Source organism: Dromiciops gliroides, chromosome 5 (assembly GCF_019393635.1).
Source record: "Dromiciops gliroides isolate mDroGli1 chromosome 5, mDroGli1.pri, whole genome shotgun sequence".
NCBI lineage: Eukaryota > Metazoa > Chordata > Mammalia > Microbiotheria > Microbiotheriidae > Dromiciops > Dromiciops gliroides.
Genome location: NC_057865.1, coordinates 199,085,842 through 199,109,602, shown reverse-complemented (window position 1 = coordinate 199,109,602; position 23,761 = coordinate 199,085,842). Strand labels below are relative to the sequence as shown.

Here is a 23,761-nt window from a genome sequence, read left to right as displayed (position 1 = left end):
TTAAGTTTCCAATTTAAAAAAAAATGTATATTCAGGTAATTATCCCTCTTTTCTGTTTTATTAACGGATGCTTTTAGGGGTAGAATTTTTCCCTTGAGAACTCTTTTAGTCTCATTTCAGAAATTTTAGCTGATTGAACACTTCCAATTGAAAAAGAGCTCACTAGCCCAGTCCATTTTTTTGACAACTCTAATTGTTAGAAACTTATTTTATTGAATTAAATTATGTTCTTTTTTTTTTTTGTGTGTGTGTGTGTGTGTGTGTGAGGCAGTTGGGGTTAAGTGACTTGCCCAGGGTCACACAGCTAGTAAGTGTTAAGTGTCTGAGGCTGGATTTGAACTCAGGTCCTCCTGACTCCAGGGCCAGTGCTCTATCCACTGTGCCACCTAGCTGCCCCTTGAATTAAATTATGTTACCCCATAACTCCTACATGGTTCTATCCTCTAGAGTCAACAATGCTACATTCAATACCTTTTCCCTCGTGGTAGCCCATTGAAGAGTGCCATATTAGAAAACTGTATTGGAATTCACACTTTCCAAAGTTATATTTACATAAATATGATGATTAGTTCTAACCCAGTGGAAATATACTGTGAGACTCTGAATAATGCAACCAATCCATGGACTTGTCATTTTTTCTAATTGGGATCTTGCCATAAATGTTTCATTACCATCATCCTCTGTGTAGTGGCACTGAGCTCTTATTACTATCTCTCTCTGTACAGAGTCTCTCTGACTTATTAATATTACTGGGACTTGATGATTTTTGGTGACCTGATTAGTAAGAATGTTATTGCGCATGGTTTGTGTCCAATGCCAGGCTCGTGTAGTGGTTCCTAGTTAAAGAACTGGGTGAGTCAACTGAGTTGATGAAATCCCACCAAGGGAATTACTTATCCCTTGTATTTTGTAGATTCAGGATAGGGTCAGGGCACCATGGATTTAGCTGGAAAGGACCTTAGAGGTCACCAAGTCTAACTCTCTTATTTACAGAGGAGGAAACTGAGGCTCGCAGAGGTTTAAACGACTTGCCCAGGTTCACACAACTAGTAAGTGTTTGAGTTGGCTCTAATTCAAGTCTAGTGTTTTGTCTACTTGACAGTTAGGATGTCTGTCTTCTGGTTTAACCTGTATGTCTCTAGTTACAAGAAACTTCGAGTTTGTCCTCCAGGAACCAAGGGAAATAAATAAGTATTTATTAAGCACATACTACGTGCTCGACATTGTATTTAGCACTTGACATACAAATCCAAACAAAAAGAAAGTCCCTTCCCTCAAGGAGATTACATTCAAATTTGATAAAATGACCCATAAAAGGGAACTGAAAAGATTGGGGGGGTTGGAGTGAAGGTACACTTAATGAAGAAGTTTGAAGAGTCGGGAGTAGAGTAAGGAGAAGGGTTATATGAGCCTGGCTGGTCTGGGCACTTCCTTAAAATGGTAGTTCCAGGAGGCAACTCACCCATCAGAAGAAGGAGCTGCAGGGGAGGATAGATGTTCCAGAGAAAGGAAAGCTAGAGAAATGCTGAGATAACAGGCCAAAACTGCTTTGGGCTGACTACATGAAGAAGCTTCTTTCCCCCAGGGACACTGACACTTATATCAATGTGCCTCAGTCTTTCATTAGAGGTGTTTATTACTCCAGCTGATCCCCATTAAGGTAAGCTAGGGGGACCGTAGGGATTAGACCACTGAAAGCTGATTCTAGCCTCCTTCCCTCGAGGTCCCAATTTCCAGTGATTAAATTTAGAGCTCATAAAAAGGGGAACAGTGCTGGCAAGAGAGTAACTCACTGAAGGATGTTTCTGGTTGCAGTGAACCAAGGACTGAAAGGCATATTTGCTTCCAGTCCAGATTGATGAGGTGGTACTTTAAGATATGTCAACTCTTTACGGCAAATTTTATAAGTGAAAAATCTTACAGGGAAGGAGGTAGATTGAAACATAGAAGGGGGAACTGAGGCATGTGGGTTAACTGAGACAAGAGAAGGAGAACGATGGAAAGACCTGGAGATACTTGTTCTAGACAGGGACATACAGAGACATGGTAAGTGGGAACTCATTCCCTGCATGGAGTCATGAAGATGAGCTATGTGTGGCTTGTTTAGATGATCTAAAGTGATGACTACACCTGGGTCTTGGCCAGTCAAGAGGGAAGTGACAAAGATACTGTGTTAACCAAAGTTCTAGAATACCTTGCCCAGTCTTCAGCACCCTGGTTAGAAGCAGAGCCCAGGGGTGTGCTGGAGCCAGCTCTTACCAACTCATAAGAGCTACTTGCTAAATTTTCAAGTGTAAACACTTTTTTCTTTCTCTTTTTAAAAATTTTTTAAAAAGTTTTAAATGTTTATTTTATTTTGTTTTGTTTTATTTTTTGTTTTTGGTCAGGGCAATGAGGGTTAAGTGACTTGCCCAGGGTCACACAGCTAGTAAGTGTGAAGTGCCTGAGGCCGTATTTGAACTCAGGTCCTCCAGAATCCAGGGCCAGTACTTTATCACTGCACCACTTACCTGCCCCTTATTTATTTTTTTAAGTGTAAACATTTATACCTCAGAAACCTGCAAATACTACAAATCAGGACTTGGCTTATTTATATTTTGGTTGTCTAGACTTAAGAAAGTGATGGAGAAAATATTGATAGTAATGCAGATTAACTTAAAAGTCTATTATAGATACTTTCCCCCTCAAGAAAGCTGCCTTTTAACCATTTACCAGGACATCCCTGTCAGAGCTGAAACTGGGACCCAGTGGCATTGCCTCCCAGTCCTTTGTTCCCTTCCAGAAAGGAGCTCATGGCTTCTCTGCAGCTGTCCCTGGACTTCTGATCTGTGGTGAGATGGGTGGGAGCCAGAGATATAAGCTCTCTAGCCCCCAGAGACTAGTGACCACTTGTGTTCTGACAGATGGATGGACCAGGGGCTTGGCAGTGCCCATCCACCCTAGTCACACCCTGCCTCTTCTTTGGGGATGAACTCAGGACATCTGCTGCTCAGTCATGCCCAACTAACTAGCTGGCCATATCAGTGACCTTGAATTTTTGACCCCCGTTCCCCTGTCTGGGCTCTTTTCCCACCCTCATGATGTTTAAGCACTAGTTTCACCCCTCTCCCTTCACTTCCTCCTCAGGGATCTATCGCTAGGGTGGTCAGAGTAAACACACATGATCCAACTTAAGTTGTCGATAACCACACACTTTTTTGGGGACCAGGGCACTTTACTATCTATTAAAGGGGCCCATCTCAATCTCTTTTTGTGGACTGAGAGTGGCCGATTGGATTTCATGGCCTTTGATGTAAGGAAGACCTGCTTAGAAAAAGGTAAGGGGAAACAGGTTTAAATTGCAGAAGTATTGAATTCAGATTAGGTTTTAGGAAGATTTGCATAGCTCAAAAAGTTAGAACTTCAAACACATTGATTGCTAAGTCAAATTGTGGACTTTCCTTCTTTTAATATAGTTCTTATTTTTTTACTTAAGTTGTGAACTTTACTTATCTGAAGATAACTTTATCTTATGTACGCACTTCAGCATACTGAAAAGGGAGCATGGCACAGTGGAGAAAGGGCTAATTTCAGAGCCCAGGAGATCTGGGTTCAGGTTTCACCTCTGAGATACTGGTGTGACCCTTAGCAAGTCGTTTATGCTCTTAGTGCTCTATGAAATTCTCTCTACTATCAATTGCAGAAAATGTGCAGACCCATATTAGTTGAGGATATTTCCTCATTTTGATGTTCCCTATCCCAATGTTCAGTCCTTAGCCCCATATAGCTCAATGAATCTTATTTCATTAAGATGGACAATCTTTCTTTTTTCTTTTTTTTTTTTGTGGGGCAGTGAGGGTTAAGTGACTTGCCCAGGGTCACACAGCTAATAAATGTCAAGTGTTTGAGGCCAGATTTAAATTCATGTGCTCCTGAATCCAGGGCCAGTGCTTTATCCACTGTGCCACCTAGCTGCCCCTGACAATCTTTCTATCAGTGGATATCACAACCAATCCATGCTTACTAATCTTATGCAATTCTTGTCCGTGTGCTTCCATTGACCCTCCATTTAGAGTCCTCTGAATGCACTAGAGTTTTCTCTTGGCCTTTTTACATGTTATCAATGACAGTGCAGCACCTGAGCTGTCCCCTCACTTGCCCTATGCTCACAACCTTTCCTGATCAAACATTTCCTCAGTGATTTCACTTGTATAGAGGTTATCAATTAGAAATATGCTACAACCTACTTATGCTTATCACACATCTTTCCATTGTCCTCTGGGTATCTCAAAGGTTTCGATTCTTGGAGACAGTGGTGTTCCAAGACTCACAGTCATACAGCAGTCTCAGGTGAACAGTCTTTTAAGAAAAGATAGGATGGGGCAGCTAGGTGGCGCAGTGGATAAAGCACCGGCCCTGGATTCAGGAGTTCCTGAGTTCAAATCCGGCTTCAGACACTTGACACTTACTAGCTGTGTGACCCTGGGCAAGTCACTTAACCCCATTGCCCCATAAAAAAACCCCCAAAAAAACAAAAACAAAGAAAAGATAGGTTTCTATGCCTGAGAGCAGTATGTTAAAACTTCTGAGCAATTTCTCAAATGTACCTTATCATTTACCTGTCCTAGATAGATATAGCTAAAGATATTGATATGTCTTAGATATTTGTAAATATATACCTACATATTGATGTAGTAAGTCAATGGGTTGGCTTGTCATAGGCCATAAACAATAGACATTTTAATGTTTTTTTTTTCCTGTATGGGAATTATGATGTGAATAGAGGGGTAACCAAAGAGCCAGAAGGGACTAGATTTGTATCTTACCTCTGACATATACTAGCTATGTGACCATAGGCAAGTACCATCATTTCTCAGGGCCCTAGGCAATTCTTCTACAGTATATGTTACAGATGGGATAGTATTCTTTGTCTATGGGGGACTTTTCTATACCGGGATTTCCCTACAACAATAATTTAGTCCTGGGGCAGCTAGGTGATGCTATAGTGGATAAAACACCTGCCCTGGATTCAGGAGGACCTGAGTTCAAATCCTGCCTCAGACACTTGACACTTACTAGCTGTGTGACCCTGGGCAAGTCACTTAGCCCTCATTGCCCTGCAAATAAAAAGAAAGAAAGAAAAAAGAAATACAGAGGGAGGAGGAGGTACGATCCCCATCCTTGGGGAACTTTGTCTATGAGACGCAGAAGGGAAAAAAAGAAAAGGGTTAAAAAGCAGGCCTAACCAGTGCTGTGGAGACTTTGATATTTGGAGCAGATAAAGGAAAGTAGTCACAGTGGGACCAAGAGTGTCTCCTCCCCATGAACAGAATCCTGAGGCTAGAGAGGACCTCCTGTTATCATCCACTTCTGAAGAAGATGTTTAGAAATCTCTCCCGGAGCAAAAGGTCAATGAAGTCCCAGAACATATGGCCCGGGTTAGATGTCAGCCAGAACGGAGGCAGAATGATAAACTAGTTTACCTCTCATGCTGAAATGACAGGAAGGTGTGGCCCCTGGGCCTCTTTGGCTCAGTGCAGACACTGAAACCCAATATTCTATTCCCTTGGGGAGCATTCACAACTGCTCTCACCTCCCTCTGGCCATGACCTGCTGGGACAGGACATAGTGTTATTTTGAGACTACAACATGAGATCCAGTGATTATAAGGGAGGAGGACACTGTCTGGGGTTATGGAGGAAGTTCAAAAAGAAAAAGAATACAGGTACAACTGAGCCAACTTCAGTTCCCTGTTCAATTTGGCTCCTGTTCTGTCTTCCCATGTTGGCCTTTTGCCCAGGGTTGGCATGGCTTCTCTAGAATTGACCAGATCGTTGTGAGACAAGAGCTCTCCCAGTTCTAGGAAACAAATGGATTAAAATGAATTCATTCTGTTTTCACACTTAGATGTGGCTTGGGCATGGCCAAGTTATACATTGCCATCTTGGAGCCAGTAAATGAGTCTGGCAGGTTTGGTGTGAGGGTCATGAAGAGGGCTTGGAAAAATGAATGCTTTTATATGGTGGCATGAGACGCATAGTGTGGTGTGGTGGAAAGAGTACTTGACTCAGAATTGAAAGATCCGGGGTTCAAATACTGAAGCTAGTATTTACCAGTTGTAATCATTTGCTAATATAAGAATCTCACACAACCACTCTGGGTTTCAGTTTTCTCATCAATGAGATGGGAATGATATTAGTTTTATTAGCTTCCTCTCAGGATAAATGTGAGGAAAGTTTGTTGTATAAACCTTGTGTCAGGGATCGGAGGGCTGTGGAGGGGAGATAACAAAGGAAGTTCCAGGACCACTAGAGACACAAAGAACCCGCTCTCTAGTTCCCTTCCCTCCCCCCCTACCCCCCAGTCTTTCCCCTACTTCCCACTCCAGTTGTGTAGAAATAATACTGACAGTACTGGAATTTCAGGATCTTGTGGGAGTTTCAGGGCAGGGACAAAAAAGGCCTGGGGTCGAGGTAGAGAGCCATTTTGCAAACCTTAAAGCCAGATTAAAGCTAACTACTATTAGTAAGAAGTACATCATTTATTTGGGGAAATAGAAGTATATACAGAATATTTCGTTAACAATGTAGGCTAGGGGCAGCTAGGTGGCTCAGTGGATAGAGCACTGGCCCTGGATTCAGGAGGACCTGAGTTCAAATCCGGCCTCAGACACTTAACACTTAACTAGCTGTGTGACCCTGGGCAAGTCACTTAACCCCAATCACCTCAAAAATAAAATAAAATAAAAACATTTTAAAAAACCCCAAAACACCACGTTCTTTTTTGGGGGGCAGCTAGGTGGCTCAGTGGCTAAAGCACTGGCCCTGGATTCAGAAGGACCTGAGTTCAAATCCGGCCTCAGACACTTAACACTTAACTAGCTGTGTGACTCTGGGCAAGTCACTTAACCTCAATCACCTCAAAAATAAAATAAAATAAAAACATTAAAAAAAATACCATGTTCTTTTTTGGGGGGCAGCTAGGTGGTTCAGTGGCTAAAGCACTGGCCCTGGATTCAGAAGGACCTCAGTTCAAATCCGGCCTCAGACACTTGACCCTGGTCAAGTCACTTAACCCTCATTGCCCTGCCAAAAAAACCAAAAAAACCAAAAAAAACCCCAACAATGTAGGCTAGAATGTCTCTATCTATGTATCTATCTGCCTAGATAGCTATGATGTGTATTTCACATCTTTTTTGTTGTCTTATCTGACTTCTTGGCTGTCTCTTCTCATTTCATGTCATCTGCAAATTTGATAAGCATGCCATCTAAGATTTTGGTAGTAATTCTTTATCATTGCACACCTTAGCAGTTGGCAAAAACGTCTTTGAGGAGACAGTCCCACATTGGCCCTGCCTGGGGCCCAGGTGGGCATTGCCCACTTTTCTCTGCTCTCATCCTACCTATGGGGTGTGGTGGATAGAGTGCTAGACATACAGTCAGGAAAACCAGAAACTGGAGTTCCAGTATGACCTCAGACACTCCCTGTGTGATGTGACCATGGGCAAGTCACTAAACTTTTGTCTGTCTCAGTCTTCTTTTCTATGAAACAGGAACAAAAATAATAATAATAGTACCTACCTCCTAGAGTTGTTTATGAGGATCAAATAAGATAATATCTACCAAGCTCTTTGCAAACCATAAAGCATTATATAAATGCTATTATTATTACCTTGACCAACTCCATCATCTGCAGGTCCACCTATGTGCCAAGAATATGGGCCTTGGGTGATTTTCCTGGGGCTTGGATTTGGAGTTTGGAAGAGGGCTAGGAGTTTCTGGAAAGTTAGTAGCGTCTTCTCTAATTCCTACCCGGCTTTCAAGATATAACTCTATACCTATGTCCTCTATAAACCCTTCCCTGCATAATATCTCACATTTAGGCAGAGAAGCAATGCGGCCTAATGGATACCTCAGGCTAGGAATCAGGAAGGCCTTGGTTCAAGTCTTGGCTATGTGACCTTGGGCAACTCACTTAACTTCTCACAATTATTTTTTTTTTTTTTTTCAGTTTCCCAAGTTTTATTGCAATATTGTGGGTGACCACAGGGAGAGAACCAGATAGCGGAAAGGTATCTCTCGAATAAGGAAAGGAAAGACAGTTATATTTATAGTATGGATAAATTGATTATCAGTCTCATTATAATAATCTCCGCTTTGGAGGTACAGGGGAGGGCCTGTCCTACTCATTATAATAATCTCCACCTTTGGGAGGTACAGGGGAGGGCTTATTCTAATTTGGAGTTCCTGGGGTCCTAAGCCAACCCCCGAGGTGGGTACCTTTTTCTGACTTCTCACCATTCTTAGGCAAAACTAAAGCTATAAGTTGCCAAACAATTCCAGGGGTGTTTCCTCATCAGAAGATCTCTACCACCAATGAAATCATAAGGCTACATTGGTGTTAGGGTTTGTAAAGTGTTTTCTTTTCATAAGCCCTATGAGGTAGGTAGTAAATTATCATCCCCGTTTTATAGGTGAGTCTCTTAAAGGTTAAGTGACTTTCCCATGATCACATCTGGCATGCATTTAAGCCTTTGAAATAGGATTGAAACCCAGATCTCCCCACCCAAGGCCGGGGCTGCTTCTACTACAATATACTGCTACCTCTTCCTTCTCCATAAAGACTTCCTTTAGGGGCAGCTAGGTGGCACCGGCCCTCAAGTCAGGAGGACCTGAGTTCAAATCCGGCCTCAGACACTTAACACTTACTAGCTGTGTGACCCTGGGCAAGTCACTTAACCCCAATTGCCTCACCAAAAAAAAAGAAAAGATTTCCTTGGCCACTCAAGCACACAATGATCTCCCTCTTCTGTACTCTCACTCTGTTCTTGGTACCAATCATTATACCCCCAAATGAATTGCAATCTCCTTGAGGACAGGATCACAGAAAACAACTGATTTTGAGAAGTCTTCTTAAATTGGTTCATTTTAGACTTACAGATTATATGCTAGAGTAAGAATGATGTCACAGGGCCAAGGGGAATCCGTATCCTCCCTCCTGTTTATCCTGGAAAGCTTCCTGGAAGAGTTGTTATTTCTGTAATTGTTTAATTAAGGGGAGGGAGAAGAGCTGATGAACTGGAGAGGGAGAAAATTCTAGTCTTAATTCTTATTCTTGTAATTAGAAGTTTCTTTAAGGCAGAGTCCTCTTATAGTTCATTTCTGTATCCTTGTGTAGCACCTTGCTCATTGTGCATGTCAATGGTGACTAACTGAATAAGGTGGTGAGCAAGGTGATTGAATGAATGCATTGAACAAATGTGAGTTTTCAGTCCCAGGAGGCAGAGTGACCCTGTTGATTCTGCCATTCTCTGGGCCTGTTGTCATGATCTCATGCCACAAGTTCTGCTAGGACTTGGCCCTCTTGGCTTTCCTGCTCCCTTCTGCCTGCTACCCATCTTCCTTGACTCAGCAAGCTGTCTTATGTCTCTGCAGGCCGGAATGAGCTGATCGCTCGCTACATTAAGCTCCGGACTGGGAAAACTCGAACCAGGAAGCAGGTGAGTACCATGGACATGGTTAACAGCAAGGAGCCAGTGTCTCACAACCTACCGGCTTTCTAAAAGGAGAGAGAATGTCTTCCTATGACCCTTGGTGATGGTGCCAGTTTAAGGGTTGGTATATTTTGTCAAAGATGCTTATGTGAACTAGGTTTTCTGTGGGTCAGGAGTGGATGCCATCCCTTATGATATCTCTGCAAGAGCAACCACTCCTCCCCAAACCCGAGCGCCCCACAGGATCAAAGTATTTAGAGTTGGGATGGACTCTGCTCACATTATTTTACAGGTAAGGAAATGGAAGCCCAGAGAGAAAGGGACTTGTCCAAAGTCACACAGCTAGCAAGCAGCAGGGTAGGAAGCCAGTGGCAGCTGTCCTCCCTCTTGTCCTTCTGGTACAACCTGTCTGAAGTGTTGTTGCACCACCTGGTCTAGTTTAAATATTGAGATAGCGGTAGGGTGGGCACATGAGGAAGGCATTCAAGGGGCCTTGGGGAAGTGTGGAACAAGAACATAACATACTCTTCTCTCTCTTGCAGGTATCTAGTCACATCCAGGTGCTGGCCCGTCGGAAAGCCCGGGAGATCCAAGCCAAGTTAAAGGTAAAGCAGGTCCCAGTGAGAGGGGTAGGGACTCTGAGGGCAAACACTCACTGCCCATCAAGGGGAAGCCTCTCTTTGTCCTTTCTCCAGAGCTCTTGAAATTGAGTCATCATGAGTCTCTTTTGTGATGTCTAGTAGGACAGAGAACAGGGGCTCAGTGCCAATAAACACTGTGATGCATGGCCCCCGAGGTCCTCATCTGTCTCTGACCTTCTCACTCTTGAATAACAAGTTTCCTCTCCCCTTTGGGTGGGTGGCCCGAGTCTTCACAAGTCCATCCTGGTTCCTGAGAGAACCAGGTTATATAAGCTGCGTTGGAGCCAGACTTCTGACTCCGAGTGAACCAGGGTTAGCAGCCCAGGCTTCTAGCAGTATCTCAGGAGGGACAGACAGCCCAGTGTCCTCCTGCTGTCTCTCCTCACCCCTCCTCTTCCCCTAGGCAGCTGTAGTAGAGGCACCTCTAAGGGACAGCTGAAGAGGCTGCAGCTGCCAGCCCTCCCTCCACAGCATGTGTGCATGAAGCTCCCACCACCCCAGGCCATGTCCCGAACCCTGTTTGCCTTGGGGTTTCCTCTTACCTAAACCTGCCCCTTACTGCCCTCTCTCATTCTGTGTTCAAATCTCCAGTCAACCAGCTGCTGGGCTGGAGACCGCAGCAGGGTATTTATCATGGAGAACAATTGCTCCTGTGTTATCTCCAGAGTACTAAAAGTGAGTGTGAATTTGCTTGGGCCACACTGTATAGTCAGTATTGTTCTTTGTTCTTTGTGTATGCTGCAGTCTGGGGCCTGGGTCTTGTTCCCCATCATGCGCATCCCTTCCTTTCCTCCCCTCAGGACACCCCTGCCTCCCTGTCCAGCCAATGGCACACAGTCCCCTGGGCCAGGGAGAAGTTTTGCGTCAGTTTGACCCTCTGGTCACTTAGAATGAGACTCAGTTTAACCCTCCCTTTCCCCCTTTTTGGGGTTTCTTTTCCCCTGCAAGACTGTAATTGGTTTAGCTCAGAGGTTGACAACCCTTTGGAGGTGACATGTTAAATCTTTAAAGTATGGAATCTTTAAACTCTGGGAATGATCGCATTCTTGTCTAACTCTAAGTCTAATCAGTTAGCAGTAGGGCTTCGTATCTAGTCAGCTGAGATTGAGAAAGAGGTGGAAGGAAGACTCAGAGAGCCTGTTGGAGGTGGGGAAGGGGGTTCTGAAATGTAGGGGTGGGGGTATGAGATACAGAGCTGGATGGTAGAGAGCCTGTCTGCTCCAACTCTCTTATTTTACAGATGAGGGCACTGGATTCACAATTTTGCCTAGTGTCTGCTGACCCTGGCTGCTCAAACTCATTTCTTGTGCCACCATTAGTAGGCACGCCACTGCTAACCCCTAATTTAGCCCAATTAGTCAGCGTCACTGGTGGTGCAGCGCATAGAGGGCTGGACTTAGAATCAGGAAGACTTGAATTCAAATCTGGCCTCTGATACTAGCTGTGTGACCCTGTACAAGTCTCTGTTTGTCTCAGTTTCCCCAACTGTAAATTGGGGATAATAATAGCATCTACCTCTCAGGATTGTTGTGAGGCTCAATAATAATTATAATAATAATTGTAAAGCGCTTAGCCCAGTGCCTGGCACATAGTAGGTGCTAGATAAGTGTTAGTTGTGATTATTATTTTTATTGTTGTCATTGTTATTTGATCACTTCTTCCTTTTGCTAATATAAACTCTTTTTCTCCATAGCAGATATCCAGGGGTGGCATAGCAACAGTCCACAGAACAAATGATTGTTAACATCATCACCATAATAATGATAATTATCACCATATTATCAGTCAGACAACAGGAAAGGTACTGATATAGGCAGCTAGATGGTACAGTGGATAGAGGTCCCATGCCTGGAGTCAGGAAGAACTATTCAGATCTGACCTCAGACACTTATTAGCAAAGTGACCCTGGGCAAGTCACTTAACCCTTGTCTGCCTCAGTATCCTCATCTCTAAAGTGAGGGTGTAACAATAGCACCTTCTCCCAGGGTTGTATAAGGATAAAATGAGTTAATATTTGTAGAGTGCTTTGTAAACCTTAAATGACTATATAATTGCTGGCTATTCTCATGATCACAAAAATTACTTTACTAAAGACTTGTATGCACCCTGTGTTGGGCACTTAATGGAATGGTAGAGACATTGCGGGCATACAAATGGCAGAATAATGTGTTGATAATTCTATAGGGGTGGGGGGTCAATGGATAGAGTATCTGGCTTAGAGTCAGGAAAACCTGAGTTAAAATTTGGCTTTGGGCACTTACTAGGGGTGTGATCCTGGGCAAATCACTTAATAACCCCATTTGCCTCAGTTTCCTCATCTGTAAAATGAGCTGCAGATGGAAATGGCAAACCACTGCAGTATCTTTGCCAAGAAAACCCAAATGGGGGCAGCTAGGTGGCGCAGTGGATAGAGCACCGGCCCTGGAGTCAGGAGGACCTGAGTTCAAATCCGGCCTCAGAAATGAGGATAGGCTTGACTAAGACACTTCTGCCTGAGGTGGGAGCTTCTTAGCTAAGGAGGAACAGGGGTGTTCTCAGTGGTCCCTGAGGAAGGAGCAGATTAAGCTAGTTTATTGATTATATGAATTTCCATTTCTATTCCACTTTTAACTTTTCAAAGCCTTTTTGTGTGCATTAGGATTCCTGATCAAGAGTTAGAAGGGGGGGCAGCTAAGTGGCGCAGTGGATAAAGCACTGGCCCTGGATTCAGGAGGACCTGAGTTCAAATCCGACCTCAGACACTTGACACTAGCTGTGTGACCCTAGGCAAGTCACTTAACCCCCATTGCCCCGTTAAAAAAAAAAGGAAAAAAAAAGAAAAGAAAAGAAGAGTTGGAAGGGGCCTTAGAGGTCATCTAATCCCCAGCTTCTTAACCTGTGGGTCGAGACCCCATATGGGGTTGCAGGTAAATGTGGGAGTCGTGAAAAATTTGGAAGTAAATGTTTGATTTGTATACCTATTTTATATATCTATATTCCTGGGGTTGTGTAAAAATTTCTCAGGCAAAATGGGGTCATGAGTGGAAAAAGTTTAAGAAGCCCTGATCTAATCTAACTTCATTTTGGAGATGAGAAAATGGACACCCAAGAGATTAAATGACTTTACCTAAAATTACTCGGGTAGTAAGGAGCAAAGCTGGAATTTGAACCCAGCACTTCTGATTCCCAAAATAGTGCCCTTTCTGCTGCTCTATACTTATCTTATTTGATCCTTATGAAATCCCTGTGGGATAGACGTGGTGGGCGATGTCATATTCATAGGAAACTGAGACTAAAAGATCTTGTCCACATTCATATGGTTGATTAATGGCTGAGTTGGGTCTAGGGTGTAGGTCTCCTGACTCCTGCGTGGTGCTCTTTTCCCTCGGGCAGAGGGACTGCTACCTTCTTCCCTTGTTACTCCTCTCCTCCCTGACTCCTTTATCCACATACGCACTGCCTGTTCTCCTGCTGCATCGAGATCACTGCTACATCATCTCTTCCCATCTCCCCTCAGGACCAGGCAGCTAAGGACAAAGCCCTGCAGAATATGGCGGTCATGTCATCTGCTCAGATCATCTCTGCTACAGCCTTCCACAATAAAATGGCCCTTACCCGGGGACCAGCCTATCCAGCCGTCTCAGGGGTAAGTGGACAAACGAGTTTCTCTTTAAGAAGTTCCAAGCACAATACAGTACAGATCTTGATCACTGCCTCCTTTGTAGCTCGGGATGCTGCAAAGAAGAGTAGAGAGTTTGGGGTTGCAACAAAGTGATTGGCCTAATGGTGAAGCCAAACTGGAATCTATGAAAACAGCCATGACCCGTAATTACTCTCCATTACTTGTCACTCCCCAAGCCCTTGCTAATGCTCTCTCCTTATACAGCTCTTGGACATGGTTCACCTAAAAACAGGTAGATCAGGGCCTCCTTGCCCACACAGACCTGTCATAGATTTCCAAGGGACAGTAAAGAACAAATCCACAGCTTCCATTCTAATTAACTAAATAGTTTATTAAACTCTCCCCTCACTGGCCCCTGCCTCTTACTTGCTAGTCTTTCTAGCTGTCTCCTTTACATTCTCTCATTCCTTTTTCCTCCAAATTCTCCAGTGCTCTGGGCCTTTTTGGCACAAAGGAAGCTCACATTTCAGATTCAAACTCTGTTTTCTGTCCAGCCCCGTCACCATTTCTTCTGCCTTAAGCCATGGCCCTAGTTGGGAGCTAGACTTTATTGACTCTGCTTTTTGCCTTTTTCAGTTTTGGCAAGGAACTTTGCCAGGCCAAGCTGGAACTTCCCATGAGTGAGTATGTCCTGAGCTCTGCTCTTGTATGTGTACTCCATAACCCTTCAATGTCTATTGTACCTACAAGACCTGTTCTCCCATCAGTTTCCAGACTTCTGAGTAACCCTTATGGACAGCCTGGCTGGCCTCTAAGATAGACAGAGGCCTGAGTAGAGCTTTTCCAGGGAAGCTCATGTTTGGAGATGGGTAGTTTGAATTCTCTGTAGCTTTACTGGAGTGACTGGGTCTCAGCTGGTAATATTAAAGCAGGTTTCCTGGGCCCAGAACCCCAAGAGGATTGTCTGTAGCTGGAAGCCCGATGTATATGCAACATGTCTACCAGAGCTTTACCTTCTTCAGCCATCAATGGAAATACTCCCATTATGGATCAGATATAAAAACTGAAGGGAAAGAGTTGGGTGGGAGGGGCAGACAGGCTTGCTACACAGACCATTTAAGTATCTTTGCTATTGAGGGTATCCAATGCCAAAGCTCAGCTGACAGTCTCTCTCCCATGTTTCCTGCAGTGTGAAACCTTTCTCTCAACAAACCTATGCTGTTCAGCCTCCGCTCCCTCTGCCAGGTGGGTCAGCGCTGCATGGCTCCCTTGCATGGCCCCCTCCCCAAATCCCATGCTCTGGGCTCAAGGCATAACACGCCTCCCTGAAATCCTAATGTGTGTATTCTTTTCTTGCCTCCTACTCATTGCACTCAGTTTGTACATCCCATGACTTAGATTGCCTGCCTTGTGGCTGCAAGTACATAAACCCTATCTGCATGTCTAACCCCACTGGCAAGTCTTCGGCTACATCAGCCACCAAACTCCTTCCCCAGTATATGGACATACAACTCGCATGCCTGGCCTCTTCAGGCTCAGCTCAAATGCTTTTGGGTTGGCTGGAATGCCTGGCTTCTTTTGCATACTGAATGTATACCACTTGCATGCCTGACCTCTTTGCACAACTTTGCCCCCTGTGCCCCACTACCCTCCGCTCAGCTTCATCTCCTGTGGACCCCTTTCCTCGTAATTCAAAAAGCCTGAGAGATCCCCAGCCTTTGCCAGTAAGGGGAGTCTGGAAGTAAAGTGGAGTCAGTACTAGGGCAATGGTGTATAGGGTGAGGTAGATGCCATTGTAATCAGGTTCTTTCAGCTGTGTGAGCCAGTCATATGGGCCCCTTCTTATTCTCCTCCAGGTGACCTCTCCATCTATGTCTCTATCACATGGTATGTGGTGAGAAGGGGGTGGAGTGGGCAGAATCCTTTGTCATCCTAGGCAGTAAGACAAGACACTCGCTTTTAACCGCCCCCTTTTGCAGGTTGGGATGACTCCTGATATTCTGGGACACAATTGATTCTGGATTTTCCAAGGGTTTTGGCAAAGGCTTTGTTCAAGTCTTTGTTCTCTTGTCAGACTACTCTGCCTTTTGGGGGTTAATTGTATGTCCAAGCTCAGAACCTAGTACAACTTGGATGGGTGCAATGGGAATTCAAAGAGAGAGGAGGAGACCCATTAACTTAGCAATTCTGGGGGGCCAGGACACTAGATCCCTTCTCTAGGTCCTGCCACTGACTCCCTGGACAGCCTCTCCCTCTTTGGACCTATGCTTCCCTCCTCAATTTGGGGTATGTGAATCACCTCATCCTCTTGTTGGATATCTTTGTCTCCAGAACCCTTAGGGCCCTATCCACTTTCCAATTCCTATCATACCATATCCTTTCCTTTCCATATATGGAGTTATGAGATGGGGTAAACTGAGGCACAGAGATTTGGAGCAAGGGATTAAGGAATTCCAGTAAGGCTGGTAAATGTAGGAAGAGTTGTCCCTGTCCCCACTCTGGAATGTCTTTGTTTGGTACCAGATGATACTGGTTTGGTCTAACACTGTTATTCCCAAGCCCGGCCCGTCAGAGATTTGCACTAGAGCTTTTACCTTACCATGCCACTGTTTCAGAGGGGGACATAAGGCTTCCTTGGTGGGTTTGCATGTGAGGAGGGCCTGCTCTGGTCCCCAATGGCTTCTTCCCCTGTATTCAGGGTTTGAATCTCCTGCTGGGTCCACCCTGTCACCATCAACCCCTCCATGGCAAGGCCGAAGTGTGGCCAGCTCCAAGCTCTGGATGTTGGAGTTCTCTGCCTTCTTGGAGCAGCAACAAGACCCAGACACGGTAGGCCCTGATCCCCTGGTCTTACACTTGTGAGTCTGGGCATCCTTCCTTCTCTATCTGGGTGACTGCTGTTCCCAATCCCGTGCATCTATTTTTCCTCCCTCCTCAGAGTTTGTTTCTATTTCTGTTTCTTTCTTAGTCTTCCTTCTGCATATCTCTCCCCTCTCCATCTCTTTTCTGGTCTCTGTTCCTGCCCTCTTCTCCACCCTCATTACTCTCCCTCCTCCTCTTCCTCTCCTTCTTTTCTTTTTCTTTTTTTTGTGGGGCAATGAGGGTTAAGTGACTTGCCCAGGGTCACACAGCTAGTAAGTGTCAAGTGTCTGAGGCTGGATTTGAACTCAGGTCCTCCTGAATCCAGGACCAGTGCTTTATCCACTATGCCACCTAACTGCCCCTTCCATTCCCCCTTCTTGAAGAAAGTACTCTGTTTCTTGGCTCTCTCATTTCCCTCCTTGTTTTGCCCTCTTCCCTCTCATTTCTCCTTTCTCTTCTCTCCTCCTCTGTTTCTCCCTTTCTTTGACTTTATCTTTTGGTGCTAAATACTTTTTTTTTTTTTTAGTGAGGCAGTTGGGGTTAAGTGACTTGCCCAGGGTCACACAGCTAATGTTAAGTGTCTGAGGCTGGATTTGAACTCAGGTCGTCCTCCTGAATCCAGAGCTGGTGCTCTATCCACTGCGCCACCTAGCTGCCCCTGACTTTATCTTCTGATGAACATATGAAATTTTCAGTTGGGGTTTCATCTTCCCATCCCTGGGTCTTTTTTAATTTAATTGGACTATCTTCCTTCCCTATCTTTCCAGGCATCTTTCTGCCTCTCCTCTCTTTCTACACCCTCTTCCATTCCATACTGCCTTAATACAACATCTCATTGGAGGAGGAAGTCAGACACCAAAGGCAGTCTCTGATCTCTTCTCATACTGGGTTTAAGTGACTTCTCAAATTGAATCATTGCTTTCCCCTTTGGAGTGGGTTTGGGTAGATGTGAGGAAGCAGAGGAAAATGCTGATTCTACAATATGTCTAAAATAAAACGGGAAAAGAGTAATTTATCACCACCACTTACACCTCCTTACCTCCTAACCCTAAGATCTTCCAACCTGAGTGGCCCATGATACTCCTTGAAGAATAATAGATGGGGGCAGCTAGGTGGCGCAGTGGATAGAGCACCGGCCCTGGAGTCAGGAGGACCTGAGTTCAAATCCGGCCTCAGACACTTAACGCTTACTAGCTGTGAGACCCTGGGCAAGTCACTTAACCCCCATTGCCTCACTAAAAAATATATATATATATAATAATAATAATAGACAGATAAAACAGGCAGAGCTTCTTCACAGGGGAAATGTGACAGACATTTATCCCCTAAAGGTCCTGGGCAATGATGGAAGGAAGCAGGCGAGGCAGCATAGAGTTGTGGGCAAAACACTTTACTCAGGGTCTACATCTCACCTCTGATGCTTCCTAGCTATGTGACCCACAGCAAAACATTTCACCTTTCTATGCTCCAGTCCCCCCCATCTGTAAAATGGGGTTAATAATAGCACCCACCTACCGGGGTTGTGAGTCTCACATTAATGTCATACATGTGAAGTACTTTTCAAACCTTAAAGCACTATATACGTGTCAGCTATCATTACTCAATTTTGCCTCTGACATTTAATAGCTGTGTGACCCTGGGCAAAATCATTTATCCTTTCTTTCTGAGCTACCGTTCATTTATCTATAAAATGAGGATGATGATAGGGCCTAGCTCACGGGGTTCTTGTAAGACTCAAAAGAAATATGTATAAAAGTTAAAAGAAATTATGTATATGTATAGATAGGGCAGCTAGGTGGTGCAATGGATAGAGTGCTGAGCCTGGAATCAGGAAGACTCATCTTTCTGAGTTCAAATCTGGCCTCAGACACTTACTAGCTTTGTGACCCTGGGCAAGTCACTTAACCCTCTTTGCCTCAGTTTCTTCATCTTTGAAATGAGCTGGAGAAGGAAATGGCGAACCACCTCAGTACCTTCACCAAGAAAACCCCATTTGGGGTCATGAAGAATTGGATTCCGTTGAAAGTAACTGAACAACAAAAATGTGTAGATACATATAAAATGTTTTACAAATTTTATATTGGTGTTAGTTATTGGTCCACATAGTTTTGCAGAATGTCAGAGGAATGTTAGAGACAATTTGGTCTAGCCCCTCATTAGGAATGAGGTTCTGAGAGCGAATGTACTTTGACAAAGATTACACATCTAGTTAGATCCCAGTTTTCAGGTCAGGGTTCTTTGGACTACACCAGGAAACCCTGAAATTGTCTCCTTGTCTCATTTCTGATCCCGATACTCTCTTCACAGTATAACAAGCACCTATTTGTACACATTGGCCAGTCCAGTCCCAGCTACAATGACCCCTACCTCGAAGCGGTGGACATCCACCAGATCTACGACAAATTCCCAGATAAGAAGGGAGGACTCAAGGAGCTCTTTGAACGAGGACCCTCAAATGCCTTCTTCCTCGTCAAGTTCTGGGTAAGTTAGTGATGTTGTATAGGAATAAGAATCAAGAATCTAATGTCAACTTTTTATAGGTGGAAAGTTCCAGAGAGACAGAATGAGGGGAGTGTTGGAACCAGCGAATAGACACTCAAAAGGTAGAAACTGAAATGGTGGTAGGCCACTGGTATTAAAGGGTGTAATTACAGGAAAACATCTCTTTCTGATAGGTGGAATAATAGTATGTGGGGGTGGGACTATGGCATGGGCATAGAGCCAAAGAATATAGAGATAAGATAGAGTATGGTCAGCTGGAATGCTCTGACATAAAAATGCAGAGAGGTGGAGACCAAGAATGGATACACCTATCAGCCAAAGTTCTGTCCCACTGGAATATAATTTGAGGGTCCCCAATTCTGGAGAACAACAGCTAGATTTCATAAGTTTATATCATCATCATCAATTTATATAAGAGTTTTAACATTTACAAAGCATTTTACATATGTTATCTCATTTGGTCCATGTAATAACCTTGTGAGGTAGGTGCTATTATCCCCATTTTAGAGATGAGGAAACAGAGCCTGAGTCACTTGCCTGCAGTCACAAAGCTAGTAAGTCAGGGCAGCAAGTGGGAAAAAGGGGTGTTTCAGAAGATCATTCAATTGTGTCATACACTGACACTAGGTCTGCCCCTCTCCTACTTCCTTAGCCAAGCCCAGCTAGCCTGGGGTCACAAATCCCCCAGGGGATTGGGACATTTTCTCCCACTAGTAAGGAATGAATTTCTCTCTCTTTTTTTTTTTTACCTATAGCTTCTTCAGTTCAAAGAGTAACTGAATCATGGGAGTTGCACCAATAATAGACACTAAATTTTCTTATTAGCACATTGTAATTTGGAAGCTAGAGAACCGAGCTCATTCAACAAACATTTTTGGAATATCTCCTATGTGCTAGGGACTGTTGGGTACAAAGTTATATTAATTATCCTTTGGAATGGGAGGGATCTCTCATGTGTATATGAGATCTGGGGGTTGCTAGAAGGAATGTGTGGTAAAAAAAATATATGAAAGTTTTTTTAACAGTCGGTTAGGATAACTGAAAGACGCCAGTTTTTGAAGGACCACCCTTTTGGGGAGGAGACCAACAGTCTGCCTGCTGCGCACGTCAGACTGCCTGCTATGCACTCAATTTCCTGGGTGCAAGCTTAAAAGACAAGGAGAGAACGGAAGTGGGACTTTTTCCTGCTCTGCTGGTCTCCTGACTGCGCTGGACAGATGGTCTCTCTCTCTCTCTCTCTCTCTCTCTCTCTCTCTCTCTCTCCAAAGGTGGCCTTCGGTTTTGGTGAGTTTTTATAAGGAATATAGACTAAGCTTAGACTTAAGACGATTTGTATTGTGTTTCTACTTTCCCATCCTTCTAATCAATATCACCTTGTGACTACCATAACAATAAAAGGTCTATCTAGAAAACCAAAAGCTTCTTCCATTTACTAGTCTGGGAGATAAATTAAGGGAAAGGTTAAGTAGGGGAGATTTATGATCTAATATCCAATTTTAAATCTCACAAACGTGATTATTAGAAAAAATTAGTCAGGGAAGTCGTCTTAATGGAGAAAGTTTTTAGTAGGATTTTGAAGTAGGTCCATGGAACAAGTAGTGAAAAGACCATTATAGATTAGGGGTACAGGAGCATTCTCAAAATCACAGCTTTTCATGTCATTTGTTTTGTGACCAATAGATATCTCTCCTTCAACTCTGTCTCAGTTTCCCCTTTTTGTGTGTATGATGGGAATTTATTGTTCCCTCATAAGGAAACCTAGGAAATAATAGGAGTATGAAATACTTCCTACCTAAGAAGAAAGGGATTGTAGCATTAGTATAAGAAATGACATCAGTACTTTTTTCAAAATGTCATATTTATTACAGACCATTAACAGTGAGTGGTAGTAGGAGATCCAGGCTTGGAACCCCCGTTCTTCCACTTAGATTCTGGATGACCTTGAACGCGCTAACTTACTTTTCTGGGTTTCTGTTTGCTTATCTGTAAAATGAGGGGAATTGTCTAAATTGATGATTCCCACCATTTTTTGTTCTTGAAACCCCATTCAACAACAACAACAAAACACATGAACCCCTACAGTAATCTTTTAGGTTTTTTCATTAAAAGCTTAACAATAATTACAGTGTCCAAAAAAGCTCCAAATTAAAATTTTCATTATAAAATAGTTTATAATGTAAAACTGCATTCTACCTGCAATTATGAAAATTCCAAATGAATAAGATTAATCATAAAATAATTGTAAATATTTTATGTGGGATATTCTAAAATAATTTAAAGGAGTAATCTAACAAGATTTCATGCTTGCTCTTATCTAGTAAACTTACTTTACAAATTTTTGCTGAATATAAATAAAATGTATATAATAATGCCCCATAATTTAAGCAATTATTACTTAAAGTACCATTAAAGATTATGTAATATGAATCCCTCGAACCCCTCAAGGGGTTCATGAACAAGGACATCAGAATGACTGGTCCATATGGTCTACAAGTTTCTTTCTCACTCCAAATCCTACAAACCATAAACTCTTAGAGGTGTGATTAATCTTGGAGATGACAAATGATATATCCTCATTTTATATATTTGTGTGGTACTTTTCATTTTATTTGTCATTTTCATATATATTGTCTCATTTGGTATTTGTGACAACCCTGAAAAGTAGGTCGAATAAATATTGTTATTCCCAGTTGATAGGATAAGGAAATTGAAGCTAAAAGAGACTAAGTGATCTGCCATGGTCAAACCCAAAGTTAATGGCAGAGCCGTCTCCTGATTTCTTTCTTTCTTTCTTCCTTTCTTTCTTTCTTTCTTTCTTTCTTTCTTTCTTTCTTTCTTTCTTTCTTTCTTTCTTTCTTTCTTTCTTTCTTTCTTTCTTTCTTTCTTTCTTTCTTTCTTTCTTTCTTTCTTTCTTTTTGTGAGGCAATTGGGGTTAAGTGACTTGCCCAGGGTCACACAGCTAGTAAGTGTTAAGTGTCTGAGGCCAGAATTGAACTCGGGTCCTCCTGAATCCAGGGCCAGTGCTCTATCCACTGCGCCACCCAGCTGCCCCTGTCTCCTGATTTCTAGCACTTAAGTCTAGGGTTTTTTCCATTAGTTCATCCTATCTAAAAGAATAGGAGTCTGGCTGTTAAAACCTTTTTGTCCCAGGTCTCTTGCTCCTGGTACAGGATAGAATGAGACCAGAGAAAGGGTTTGGCTTGGAGTCCAAATGACAGGTGGATGACTATAGTTCTCTCACTAAGGAGCATGATGAGTTATGTGTAGTTGTTGGAGGGTCTTGGGTAGAGAGATGGACAATCACCTAGCCCCAGTCTCCTGTAGTGGAGATGTTTCTATTCTTTTCTTTATGGACCAGGGCTGGGTAGATCAGTGACAGACACTGGGATTAGATGGGTAGATTGCAGATGTCCCAGTCCCTTGAAGGTCATGGTGGGGGAGTGCCTAAAGTGGGTTAGGATGAAAGAAATAGGATCCAGCGAAATCATCTTAGTTCCAGCTCTGATTAAAAAAATTGAAAGAAAAATAAAAAGAGGTTCTGCCAGTAGGTATCACTGCACTAATATCTCTTTATATCTAAAGCATCTCTCAGACTCAGCCTTGTCCCCTATAGAACAGCACTTTGGGAGGAACCATAGGTGTGCATAGAGTATATATGTTGCATGTCCACCCATGGGAAGAAACTAAATTTACATTAATTCCTCTCTTGCAAATTTTGGTCCATCTGTCTTCCATCAACTTTTTAGGGTGTTCTCTGACTCAGAGGAAGAAATAGAGTTCAGCACTGGCTCAAGCTTAACCTAGAAGCACAATTCTGGGCATGGGGAGTAATATTGAATTGGAGTGCAGACCTGGAGCAAAGAACCCATTAAGGGGGCCCCATGACCTCTGACTGCTGGGGTCCTGTGACCTGTGCAAGAGACATACCTGATAGATTAGGGAACAGTAAAAATGGTAATTGGGTGGTTTACATTTATATGACACTTTATGATCTATAAAATGTTTTTCTTACAACTCTGTGAGGTAGGTAGGTTTTATGCATATTTTACAGATGAGGAAATGGATTCACAGATGTTAACTGACTTGTCCACAGTTGTGAGTGTTGTAGCTACAACTCCATCTCCTGTTGATTATGTCTCACTTATCCTGTATGTATCTTATTTTTACATAGTTGTTTCCATCCCCCTTAGACTGAGATCCTTGAGAGCAAGGACTGTGTTTTGCCTTTCTTTGCAAACTCAGCAATTAGCATAGTGCCTGACACATAGTAGGAACTTTTTTTGTTTGTTTGTTTTTGGTGAGGCAATTGGGGTTCAGTGACTTACCCAGGGTCACACAGCTAGTAAGTGTCAAGTGTCTGAGGCCGGATTTGAACTCAGGTCCTCCTGACTCCAGGGCGGGTGCTCTATTCACTGCACCACCTAGCTGTCCCACATAGTAGGAACTTAATAAATACTGGTTGGCTGACAGACCTGAACCCAGGTCTTGACTCTAGGTCCCATGCTCAGAAGATGTCAAGGACTCAATGTGTCATTCTCAGATTCATCACTGTTACAGCTGTTCATCTTCTGTGCCCAAGACCTTGGTCAGTTTATAGTATTACCTGCGACGTGAAGCTTATAAAGGAACAAATTTAACACAAAAGAACACAGAAAGAGGAATGAGACACCAACAAATCAATAA

The 23,761-nt window shown here is 43.3% G+C and overlaps 1 protein-coding gene across 1 annotated transcript in view; it reads left to right on the top strand.

Moving 5' to 3' along the window:
- Positions 1-11,834: 11,834 nt before the first annotated feature.
- The window catches only part of TEAD4 (TEA domain transcription factor 4), a 29,734-nt gene continuing 17,807 nt past the window's right edge, over positions 11,835-23,761 (top strand). Inside the window, exons 1-6 of the mRNA XM_043966935.1 lie at positions 11,835-11,914; positions 13,610-13,738; positions 14,351-14,394; positions 14,904-14,959; positions 16,413-16,543; positions 18,884-19,057. Coding sequence (XP_043822870.1) covers positions 13,643-13,738; positions 14,351-14,394; positions 14,904-14,959; positions 16,413-16,543; positions 18,884-19,057 — 501 coding nt within the window. The 5' untranslated portion in view covers positions 11,835-11,914; positions 13,610-13,642. The remainder of the gene's footprint in view (positions 11,915-13,609; positions 13,739-14,350; positions 14,395-14,903; positions 14,960-16,412; positions 16,544-18,883; positions 19,058-23,761) is intronic.